General features: G+C 41.3%; 1 protein-coding gene across 2 annotated transcripts in view; it reads right to left on the minus strand.

Moving 5' to 3' along the window:
- The window catches only part of tmeff2a (transmembrane protein with EGF-like and two follistatin-like domains 2a), a 98,022-nt gene that overhangs the window by 38,654 nt on the left and 46,481 nt on the right, over positions 1–12,887 (minus strand). For both annotated transcript variants that reach the window (XM_027152520.2, XM_027152519.2), the window contains exon 4: positions 4,441–4,467. In XM_027152520.2, the coding sequence (XP_027008321.1) occupies positions 4,441–4,467 (27 nt within the window). The remainder of the gene's footprint in view (positions 1–4,440; positions 4,468–12,887) is intronic.

The following is a 12,887-nucleotide window of genomic DNA, read 5'->3' on the forward strand; positions in this document are numbered from 1 at the left end:
TTCGCCTTATCGACTTCCCCCCAGCTGTCTCTCTTGCTCTCTCTTTCTCTTCCAGCCCGGTTTATTGACGCTCGTCCTGTCTTATCGCTTTTCTTTTGTCTCGCTGTCCATTTTTCTCTTCTCCCCTGCTTCGTTATTCTCAATTTGTCTTGCAGCTCCATCTTGTCTGTCAACATTAGGAAACATCTATTTTCCAACCCAACTTAATGTTAAGCGACTGACTAACGGAATATATACATATACTGTAGTACACGTACTGAATGAAGCACCAACACCACGTATATGCTTGCGTCTTATAACAGCGGTTAGTTCCGGCCCTCTAAAGTGATAGGTCAAGCACTTGTAACTCCTACAACCACACCGGAACCTTATGCTCATCTGTGTTGGCCATGCAAAATTCCACTTCCTGTTTCAAAACGGTTATTACAGTAGTCACAGCTGAGTGATGTCATCAGTGGTCTTGACAATTTTCCAAAACAATAATTAATTCATTTATTCACTACCGCTTATCCGAACTTCTCGGGTCACAGGGAGCCTGTGCCTATCGGCGTCATCGGGCATCGAGGCAGGATACACCCTGGACGGAGTGCCAACCCATCGAGGGCACACTCACACACTCATTCACTTACACACTCCGGACAATTTTTCCAGAGATGCCAATCAACCTACCATGCATGTCTTTGGACCGGGGGAGGAAACCGGAGTACCCGGAGGAAACCCCCAAGGCACGGGGAGAACATGCAAACTCCACACACACAAGGCGGAGGCGGGAATCGAACCCACAACCCTGGAGGTGTGAGGCGAACGAGCTAACCACTAAGCCACCGTGCCCCCCCCCCCAAGAAAATAATTTTAACTTAAATTTAGAAAGCTGCTCCGATTCATGTGTGTAATCTTTAACTTAAAGTTAATGAGTAGATTATCAGATTCAAAAATCAAATATTATCTAGTGTAAATATTTTATTTATATTACACTAGTGTGTTTTTACATGAATATTTTTTTCAGCAGCTGCTCTGTTTCTAATCAGTGCCCACTTTTCCTCCTTATTCAAAACAGCTTGAATGTTGGTTTGAAACCTACAGACACTTTTCACACTGTGTTTAACCATAGGGTATTGTCGGTATGAATAATAATAATAAACGTATTTAAGGACCAGACTGAAACATTAGCAGACGTTGTATATCAAAGCACAGCTGATCAACTACACAACAAACTTAAAAAGAGTAAAAGAAACCTCAGTAACCAGCTACCAATGAACCAGAAGCCATGGATGACTGCTAAGGTGCGTGTGCTGCTTAAGTCTAGAGACTTAGCCTTCAGACCAGTGGCCATGATGGCCTTAAGAACAGCAAGGGCCAAACTGTACCGCGTCATCAGAGAAGTAATGCACGCACATGCCCAGACAATCGACAGCGACTTCCTGGACAACGGAGAGACCCGCACATGTGCCAGAGCATCCAGGTAATCACAAACTACAAGACAGCTTCACCTGCCTGTGACAGTGATGCCTCCCTCCAAGATGCGCTGAATGACTTCTATGCCAGGTTTGAGGTGCAGAAAAACATAACGACAAGGAAGACCATCCCATCCCCCAACGACCAGGTACTCTGTCTAACCATGGCCAGAATAAGGAGCACTCTATACAGAGTTAACCCATGGAAGGCTGCTGGACCAGAAAGACTGCTCAGCCCACTGCTGTTCACTTTGCTGACTCACGGTTGTGTAACAATGCACAATTTGAATCACATCATTAAGTTTGCCGATGACACGACCGGGGTGGGTCTCATCAGCAAGAATGATTAGTCAGCATACAGAGAGGAGGCACAATAGCTGAATGCCTGGTGTAGATCCAATAACCTGTCTTTGAACTAAAGAGACAGGTTGTTGACTTCAGAGTGACCACTCTCTGCTGAACAGAGAACTCTGCTGAACTTTGCCAACGGATCCTCTGTACAGATCGACAAGTGCACCAAATTCCTTGGTGTTCATCTGTCAGAGAACTTCACTTGGTCACTCAAAACCAGCTCCATCACCAAGAAAGACCAGCAGCATCTCTACCTTCTATGAAGGCTGGGAAAAGTACATATCCCTCCACCTATCCTGACTACATTTTACAGAGAGACCAATGAGAGCATCTTGAACAGCTGCATCACTATCCGGTTTGGCGATTGTACTGTCCTTGTTCAGTAAAAATCCTGCAGAAGATAGTGTGGACAGTTTAGAAAATCATTGGAGTCTCTCTTCCCTCTATCACGGACATTTACACCACATGCTGCATCCGAAAAGCCAACAGCATTGTGGATGACCCCACACAGACCTTCAACCTCGTGCCTTCTGGAAAAAGGTACCGAAGCATTCGAGCCCTCACAGACAGTGTGACAGTTGCTTTCCACAAACCATCAGACAACCTCAACAACTAAACTGAAATGTACCGAGCTCTCTTTCTCTATCACACACACACACACACACACACACACACACACACACACACACACACACACACACACACACACACACACACACACACACACACACACACTCATCCAATATACATCCATGTCTACAGCACCACTAACCACTGCTTCTGTGTATTGTTTGCACTGTCTTTTGCCTTACATTGTTTGCATTAGGTTGCATAGATGCACTTTATGTGGCTAGGACTAACTTACTTTATGTCCTTAGCTCTGTGTTGTTCTACAGTATGTAGGTCTGTTGCACCATGGTCCTGGAGAAATGTTGCCTCATTTCACTACATACTGCATCAGCTATATTTGGTTAAAAATAACAATAAAAGCTTCTTGACTTGACTTGACTTAACTTTCCTGCAGACCACGTCTCCCCTCCTGAGACTTCTCAGACCTTTGGGGCTGCTCTAAGCCCCCTTTGAGCCAATAGTGTCAACCTCTGATGACTTTCTGACCCTGGAAACGGCTCTGCTAGTAGCCTTGGCCTCACTTGCCCCTACCTCCATAATGGGTGATGGTTCCTACCTCCTAGGACTACGAGGTGTGCTGTGCCTCTAGGGATTAAGGTATATTGCCTTGTCCAGCATGCTGTCTATAGGCATTCGCCTCTGGATATTGGTGCTGTGGTGGGTTGGTCCTCTCTGCACACTCATATCAGGTTCTATAACCTGCACCAGGGCCCCATTCCTGGGTCATGGGTCTTTTAGAGCTAGTTGTGCGCTGCTTACAGCTCGGCCATGCCCTTTCATGACTTATGAGACAGACAGCTCCCGGTGTGTAATAGCATTGGTATTAGCATTCTTTAGTATCAGCCATGTTGCAGCGTCAAGTTTCCTTGAAAGTGAACTACACCAGACGCTGCATCGCTTGCCACACTCTGGGCGTCCACTCAGACAAGCAGACAAGTAGAAGCTGGAGTAAGGTGATGTAGATGCCCTTTTATGTCCTTGCCGGTATGCGCCACTTTGTCACATGTCCTACCCGAGCCTATAAATCAGCGTGATTTCACACAGAGCTTCAGGCACAACTTCTGCAAAGATTAGCTTCTACTTTCTGTCCTTTTCATTTGGTTTCTGCTACAAATGGCACAGCATAGCTACTGCTAATGATCGTTTTGTCTGTGGCTATATAACATAATAAAATAATTCCAAGTTAAATCCACTCGAATACTAAAAGCACTATCTGTCCACAAATGAGATAAGGATTGAATTAGGTCTCAAACCATGAAACAAAAAAAACATCTCAAATAAAAGCTCAACCATGTGGAGCTCGGAACTCCTGTTGGTACAGGAGCTTTTCTCTCTTTGCTCCCTATAACATTGCCTTGTATAATAAGACAGACTTTACCGCCGTCTCCGGTCTGAGAAAGACACAGTATAATAATAAACCACTTATTATTATGAACAGGACAAAAGAGGAAGCATAAAGAGGACGAGAAAAACAATTCCAAAAGAAAGCCAAGTCGCATTCTTCCAAACCAATGGAGCGCTAACATCAGAGCGCTCCTGAAAGAGTCGGTGTCCCGGCGGACAGAGGGAGACGGTTGAAAAAGGACAGAGTGAAAGGAAGGGAGTGACACATTTCAGATGTGCCTCATATCCATGTGGAGCTGCTTACACCAGGCTGTCACTCACTTAGTGGGGGGTTAAGGGGTGCTTTGTGGGGGTGGGAACAGTGTAAAGGGTAAAATGAACCAAAACAACACAATGTGCCTGTGTGTGTGTGTGTGTGTGTGTGTGTGTGTGTGTGTGTGTGTGTGTGTGTGATGTAGAAAGACTTAATAAAGAAAATAACTGTGAATTACATTTTAATGATCAAAAGATATTTGGACTGGATGACTGGATGTGCCTGTGTGCTTATATATAAATATATTTGTGTGTGTGTGTGTGTGTGTGTGTGTGCGTGTGTGTGTGTGTGTGTGTGTGTGTGTGTGTGTGTGTGTGTGTGTGTGTGATTTAGGATCTTCAGCCCTACCTTCATCTCCAGATCCAGATCCGGCCTCTGTAAGAGAGAATAAGGCAGATATTCACTCAGCGTAATTACAGGGTCATTATGAGCGATGTCAGAATTATGAGCCAAAGATCAGCAGCAGACGTTACGTAGATAAAGACATGAAGAGAATAAAATGTCTTGCCCGGACGTCTCAGAGGCACATTTGGGCCACTGGATGTCAAATACATAAAGTAGAATATTATAAATGGACAAATAAGCAGAGAAATAAGAGAGAGATGAATGTGTTAAAGATCTGTAGGATGATGGAGTCATAAAAAACACTTTCATGGCTTTTAAAGGGGCTTTTAAAGGGCCACCAGTCATACTGCTTTCCAAACACACACACACACACACACACACACACACACACACACACACACACACACACACACACACACACACACACACACACACACACACACACTCATATACACTCATATATCTATATTTATGTTGATCCTGGCCATGAAATGATTATATAGTAATATTTAATGCAATTGCCGTAATATAGCTTTATGATTACGTTAATGTCCTACAGGCTCTCTGATTTATTTTCTAAGTGCTGAGATAATGGTTGTTATAGTTGTTATTTACCACATGGAGCAGCAGACTGACTGGTGTAGCACATCTACAGTAAATACACCAACAACCCGGATCATAAATATATGATACACACACACAATTCCTACAGCTCAGCTTTTTAACTTATAGGGGATGGCACTATTCACACACACACACACACACACACACACACACACACACACACACACACACACACACACACACACACACACACACACACACAAACACTGAAATTCTGAAATTAAATACAACTCTTTCGGATATACATACATACATATGAAAACACACACACACTTACAAATATACACACACACATACACACACGTAGTCACCTGTTATAGTCATCGCTATGGTTCCAATTAGTTTCAGAGTTTAATAAAGTTAATAGTCTTTCTTCTAGCACGGCTCAACTGATCCCACCATCTCTCAGGATAAAAGGAAGCATGCGTCTCTGTCTGGGTGCCGAGGTGGTACAGTAAATGAACATTCCCTGGATGTCCTAATAGCTCCCACTGACTGTCTTCAAACAACAGGAGAGGACCTACTTCTTTCTGACTTACTTAAAGTAGCACTAATGTCTCCTTTACTTAAAAAAAAAAAAAAAACTAAATATTTTTTTTCCTATTTGGTTTTAGACTGATGATATTGTTAGTCTGTGATCTAGTGAACCAGTATAGATGTATTCAGTGATAGACTTCAATACACTTTTGTACATCGCTCTGGATAAATGTGTCTTCCAAATGCCGTAAATGTAGCGTTTTTATTTCATTCAACTCTGTTCAATTTATATAGAGTTTTTAACACTAGACTTTCACAAAGTGTTGAAATAGGCTGCTGGTGTCTGTACTGGTCCTGTATTAAGGTCCCATTTATTATAGATTTTTTTTGTTTGTTTTTCACAATTTGTTTTGTGCCACTGGAAATGAAGCTCATAAAAAAAACAAAAACAAACAAAAAAACATATGGGGCCGAGAATTTTTGGAAAACGTTGACGTCACACAGTGCAAACCTGTGTATTGTCCATGGACTCCATTTAACATGGTTGATGATCGATATGGTACTAATTTCTTGATTAATAATGTGCGTGTCATTGAATTCCTTTGTTTGTTTGTTTGGTCACGTTCTGCTCCTCAATGAGAACAGAGATTTTGGATGAAACCTGAGTGTAAGGTGAAGCAGTAATGTCGCTCCATCTCGTCGTCACTCCAACATCAACATGCTACATTTTATTTTGGATCTTTTTCTCAGCTTCTGACATTATTTTGAAACGCTTTTTAAAAACTGACATTGTATAAGAGAAATTGAGATGAAATATTCGAGAAAAAGTATTTCAAATAGAATTACTAAAATATAAATATAAATCTAAATAGAATAAAATTTAATTAAAAAATAGAATTAGAAAGAAATAAACGCAGTCTGCTGTACAATAAAGTAGGAGGCTGTAGAAGGTAAAGAAAAGAGACAAAATATGGTGAAAAACGAGAAGATTAAATAACGTGAACACGATGACTGATATGAGAACAATGAGTATGAAAATACTTTTTAATAAAATGAGTGTTTTCTGCCATTTGTCTTCTCCACACTCACTACACATCGTTATTATCTTAACACATGATCACATGCTATGAAATATTCATTTTATATTAATACAATTTTTTTTTTCAAATGCAGACGGTGAATTATAATCTTAATCTTTGTTAGATGACATAACAACCGTGACGTCTTGATTAAATTAGAATCTTTATAGATTTATTTAGAAATCCCTACATTGACATGTATATCCTTACAGCTGGATGATTTCTATTTGTATCTCTTTCCTAGAGACACCATACCTTACCACCTGTCAGGTGACGCTGTATGCTTCGTTTCTTCTGGATATATAAAGATTTTAACTCACGTCTGCGCTCGGTATTATCGCTAGGACGGGCAATTTTAAAGCCATAAAAATAAACAGAAATATAGTCAAGTTCATGTAAAACCTGATGGAGTATTATGATGAATCATCGCTCTTTCTTTCTTACACAAGGGTATACTTGAAAACAGGTTAAAAAAGTCCCACCGTGACACATCTTGGCACATAGAACACTACGCATAAGACACAACACAAATGCCTATTAGACCTAGAGCTACATCAGTGGGAATGTGTGTGAGAGGATATGAATCACTGTTTCCTCAGGCGTCAGCGCTAACTGATGCGCTACCCTGGTGTAAAGGCAGAAAATAAATATAAAAGGACAAAAAGAAGAAGAGAAAGTTATTAACACCCCTCTGCATCTAATACCTGAGGCTGGATGATTCGACTCGGCAGGAGAGCGCAAGAAGACAATTCCCACAACGCGCATAATTTCAAACGTGCAAACTCTGAAATATGAAGCTCGTCTGTGTAGGCTGCAGGCATCAGGTTATTAGTGTAACGCTAAATCTAAAGTGAATAAGAAAACGTGTAAAGGATGAAAATCGTAAACAAATAGAATGTACACTAATGACTATTGAGAGAAAGTGAAATAAAAAGGCGTTCATGTTGTTAGTTTTTATAAACTGTGAGAGAGCACGATGCTGATCTTACAGGCGGAGTACTGTGAGGCTCGCGAAAATCATGCAGAGCCACGCTGATCTTTCTGTTTCTAGCAATATAGTGGCATCATAGATGAATAGCCACAAACAAACAGACACGCACACACACACACACACACACACACACACACACACACACACACACACACACACACACACACACACACACACACACACACAAACACACACACACACACACACACACACACACACACACACACACAAAGACGCATGGGCATCTGCATGAATCAGTGTTGCTTTGTGACAGTGGGAATTGGGGTGCTATTAAACACAAAATCACCACCTCACCATACACACACACACACACACACACACACACACACACACACACACACACACACACACACACACACACACACACCACACACACACACACACACAAACCACACACACACAAACATCACCCCGGGGGCAGACGTGTCTGCTCTTCTATTATCTGATAGCTTGACAAATGCAGTGTTGTTTCAGGAACCCAGCCAGTGTTGTGCAGTAGAATCAGAGGCGCTGCTCCACTCGCAACGGCTCCGAATGAGAAATGACACAAATTCTAATGATTATTTATTACATTTATTATGATTACAGCTATTTTCGCTCCATATTTGTAAATAACTTGATTATTTATCACTATTAATCCTTCAGCCAGTTTAAGGAACGGAATGGTATTTGTTTAATTTTGTCATCATTAAAATGATTTTCAAAAGATTAAACCTTTCATTAGTGATAAGGTGCTTCTTAGTCGTGTTGCTTGAGTAGTTTTCGAATCTGCTTATAAAGACAAGTCAATTTAGACAGACAGACAGACAGACAGACAGACAGGAAGACAACAGACAGACAGGAAAAGCAGACAGAGAAAAGTGTAGACAGACAGACAAGCAGATAGAAATACAGAAATACAAACAGACAGACAGGCAGACAGATAAAATTGTGGACAGACAGAGAGGCAGACAGACAAGCAGAGAGAGAAACGTGTAGACAGACAGACAAACAGAGAGAGAAACGTGTAGACAGGCAGAGAGACAGACAGACAAGCAGAGAGAAACGTGTAGACAGGCAGAAAGACAGAGAGAGAAACGTGTAGACAGACAGAGAGACAGACAGACAAGCAGAGAGAGAAACGTGTAGACAGGCAGAGAGACAGAGAGAGAAACGTGTAGACAGGCAGAGAGACAGAGAGAGAAACGTGTAGACAGGCAGAGAGGCAGACAACCAGGCAGACAGCCAGACAGAGAAATAAGCAGAACAGACAAATAGACAGACAGAAAGGCAGACATACAGGCAGATAGTCAGGCAGGCAGGCAGGCAGGCAGACAGACAGACACACAGACACAGACACAGACACAGACACACAAGTAAACAGGCAGGCAGACAGACAGACAGACAGACAGACAGACAGACAGACAGACAGACAGATAGATAGATAGATAGATAGATAGATAGATAGATAGATAGATAGATAGATAGATAGATAGATAGATAGATAGATAGATAGAGCCATTTCATCATTGTAGAAATCAACGCAAAATCAAGCCACAGATTCCATTCAGGTGTGAGGAACATGAGCAGAGCTAGCATTAAAGTGATTACAGATGTGTCTTCTCTGCTAGGATTTAAAACATTAAACACTTTAAAACAGTTTAAGGTTTAAAACAGGAGTTTCTTTAGGGATAGTTATAGATGTTAGAGATACATCGTAATTTCATTTTAAACCTTTTCTTCTTCCGTTTCCATACTTCTGTAAATCTACTGAATTGAAGTTTATTTTTGCATCTTTGGTTGCTATAATTTACAAAAAAAAAAGTTAAAACCTGGAGAGACTGAATTCCCGAGGAGAATATAATTCAGTCCTCATAGTTAACTGGCTTGTTAGCTTGTTGCTAACAAAAGAACATGGAGGCATCCAGGGTTTTTTTTACCCTGAACTTTCTAGCACTCAAGTTGGAAATGTGGAATAAAAATCATACAAACAAATATACAGTTATGACACAAACTGAGACAAATTCGCTGTATTTCATGATATCAAGTATATTATTCATTTCACAGAATCGGCCAGTACGGATTATTTTTCTTTTCCGTTTGAGGTTGAGCAATAAAAATAAGTTAAAAAGTATTCAAATATTAAACTCTGTGTGATTAATGTTTTATTTTACCATCAGACAGCGTTAACAATGGAATAATCTGTGAGATTTTGAGGCACGGTGAGGACAGGATGAGCTGTAAAGTGATACACGGCAGCTCCTGAAATTCCACTTTGTTTTTTATGACATTTATGAGAATTTGTTTCTAAATAAATATCTTTTGCTGACACAAAAACACAAAAAGGCGAAAATTTATCTTTTCACCCCTTATGTTTCTATTTATTCTTTTCTATGTTATATTTTTAAATATTAAATGTTAAATATTAAATATTAAATGTTAAATAGGGGGTACGGTGGCTTAGTGGTTAGCACATTCGCCTCACACCTCCAGGGTTGGGGGTTCGATTCCCGCCTTCGCTTTGTGTGTGTGGAGTTTGCATGTTCTCCCCGTGCCTTGGGGGTTTCCTCCGGGTACTCTGGTTTCCTCCCCCAGTCCAAAGACATGCATGGTAGGTTGATTGGCATCTCTGGAAAATTGTCTGTAGTGTGTGAGTGTGTGAGAGTGTGTGTGTGCCCTGCGATGGGTTGGCACTCCGTCCAGGGTGTATCCTGCCTTGATGCCCGATGACGCCTGAGATAGGCACAGGCTCCCCGTGACCCGAGAAGTTTGGATAAGTGGTAGAAAATGAATGAATGAATAATAAAATTAATGTAAACTAAACCATTTTCATTAGAATTATCCATTGCCTTTTCTGCACCAACTAAAAAAAAACAACTTAATATCGGGCTCTCAAAGTGAAATAAATCTCTCTTGATTCTTGAGGCACGTTTAAAACAGAAGTTAGTGGCAGGAGGCGTGCGCAGCCTTCGGGTTACTCAGCCGAAACTGTGCAGATGAATCTGCACTACTGCTTGTCTGCAGCAGGACAATGACAGGAGGCTGATTAAGTGTGAGGGCCTCCAGAAGCTCCCTTGTGTCACTCTGAACCCGAGCCAGGTGCCGAATCGTTCTGTTCGGATCGTACAAGGGAAAAAACTCAGCCGACGTGGTGACGCTGCACTTCTTTGATCTCAGGGATTGAGCGGGAACTTTACTCGAGGCAGAGAGGCAGCTGGTCACCGTCAGCACATGGGGAAAAACTCTGACTAACTGTTAATGAATGCTTTCACACACACACACACACACACACACACACACACACACACACACACACACACACACACACACACACACACACACACACACACACACAAATCTCTGATGCCTGAATGTCCTGCTCTGGGTTTATGTGTCTTGTGTGGGGAGCAGTGTGGGTATGTGCTGGGGGAAAAAAGATTAATAAGCCACTTTACAAAGCAATAAAACTGAGCTGGACCAAAAGAACATGTGTTCAGGCAGACAGACAGGCAGACATCGAGATAGACATGCAGACAGACAGACAGTAAGGCATGCAGACAGGTAGGCAGGTAAGACATACATACAGTATAGACAGGCAGACAGACAAACAAGAAGGCAGATAGACAGACAGACAGACAGATATGCAGAGAGACAAACAAACAGACAGACAGAAAGACAGACAGGCTGACTGACAGACAGACAGCTACAATATACTAGAATTACTGTACAAAATGAAATTCCACACAGAACCCAAAGCATGACAGGAAGATGTCCATCAATCACCATCAATCACAGAAAACTATCAGCTATATAAATACTGTAAACATTACATATTGTAACCAACATATTGTAGTTATGCACTAAAGCCATGGATGTGGACACAGACAAGTGGAGTGACACGTCCCAGTGCGCTTATAGGACATATCGGCACTTGTGGAAAGTTGCTCGACCAATCAGATTAGCGGACCGAGAACTAACCGATACAGAATATCAGATAAATCCATCTTCGTTCTTTTGAACCTGATAATGGGGATGAGACACATTTAGCGGTGAGGAAGATAATGAGCAGACCTATATGGGAAAAGTGAGAGTGAGGATGATGATGAGGGTGAAGGTAGATGTAGAGACATGGTGCTGAATGCCCAGAAAGACACTGATGATAATAATGATGATGATAATTCATGATGATGAGGATGACAATGAGGAAGAGGAGGAAGAGGAGAAAGAGGAGAAGGAATAAGTATGGAGCATGGCAAGAATTAAACGAATCTATACACTGCTGTTGGAGGCAAATCAATTTTTTAATTAAATAATATTTGAATATTTGTAAATTTAGTTGAGATTGATTATAATTATTTATTCAGCAATAGGAAATCAAAGGAATTACAAATCATTTAAATGCTTTGATGCTTTCAAATAACTTCATGACAGTTTTCCATATTATTACACTTCTTCTTCTTCTTCTTCTTCTTCTTCTGGGTTGGAGTATATTGCATAGTACTGAAACCACACACCTCAATGCTTTTTTAAAGTAAACCTTGTGTGAAACACGTGCGAAAATACAGAAAGCTTCCTTTTTTTTTTTGAAGCCTTTTCCTGAAATCGTCATGCTGAGACAAGTGCTTTAGTGAAAGGCGGAGTGTTTTCACACCAGCGCTGTCTTAAACTTGATTTCCAATAGTGAAAATGGAGTGCCTTTCCTCGCTCTCCGTGGTCATGCATCGCCGAGCTAATGGTTAACTGCCCCGTTCTGTACGGCAGGAAAAAAAAAAAAAAAAAACAATCTGAGCAGCGACCCGTTCCTTTAATCAGCGCATTATTCACCCTAATCGTGGAGTAGTGAGGCTCGCTAAAGGCTGGTGGGGTAAATAGCCTACTTATCAACGCTGGAGAAAAGGCGAGAGGCACACAGGCAACTCAAAGGCTGTTTGAGCATTTTTGCTCCAGGGCACTCCTGAGACATGGTTATGAAAAGACTGTAATCAAATTAAAATACGCCAACGAGCGAATCTTAACTACAGTTCACTTCAATGCGGTGATGAGTCAGGACTTTAGGAATACGAACTTCAATTCAGTTTAATTCTAGATGCACTTTTAACAGTAAACATTGTCCCTCAATTCAAGATATACAGTATTTTCCGCACTATAAGGCGCACCTAAGAGCCTTAAATTTTCTCAAAAATCGGCCGTGCGCCTAATAATCCGGTGCGCCTTATGTGTGCACTGAGTTCCAAAATCTGTAAAAATATTGTTGTGTGACTTTGGTAAGCGCTCCGCTT

This window comes from Tachysurus fulvidraco, chromosome 6, assembly GCF_022655615.1.
Source record: "Tachysurus fulvidraco isolate hzauxx_2018 chromosome 6, HZAU_PFXX_2.0, whole genome shotgun sequence".
Classification (NCBI taxonomy): Eukaryota; Metazoa; Chordata; class Actinopteri; order Siluriformes; family Bagridae; genus Tachysurus; species Tachysurus fulvidraco.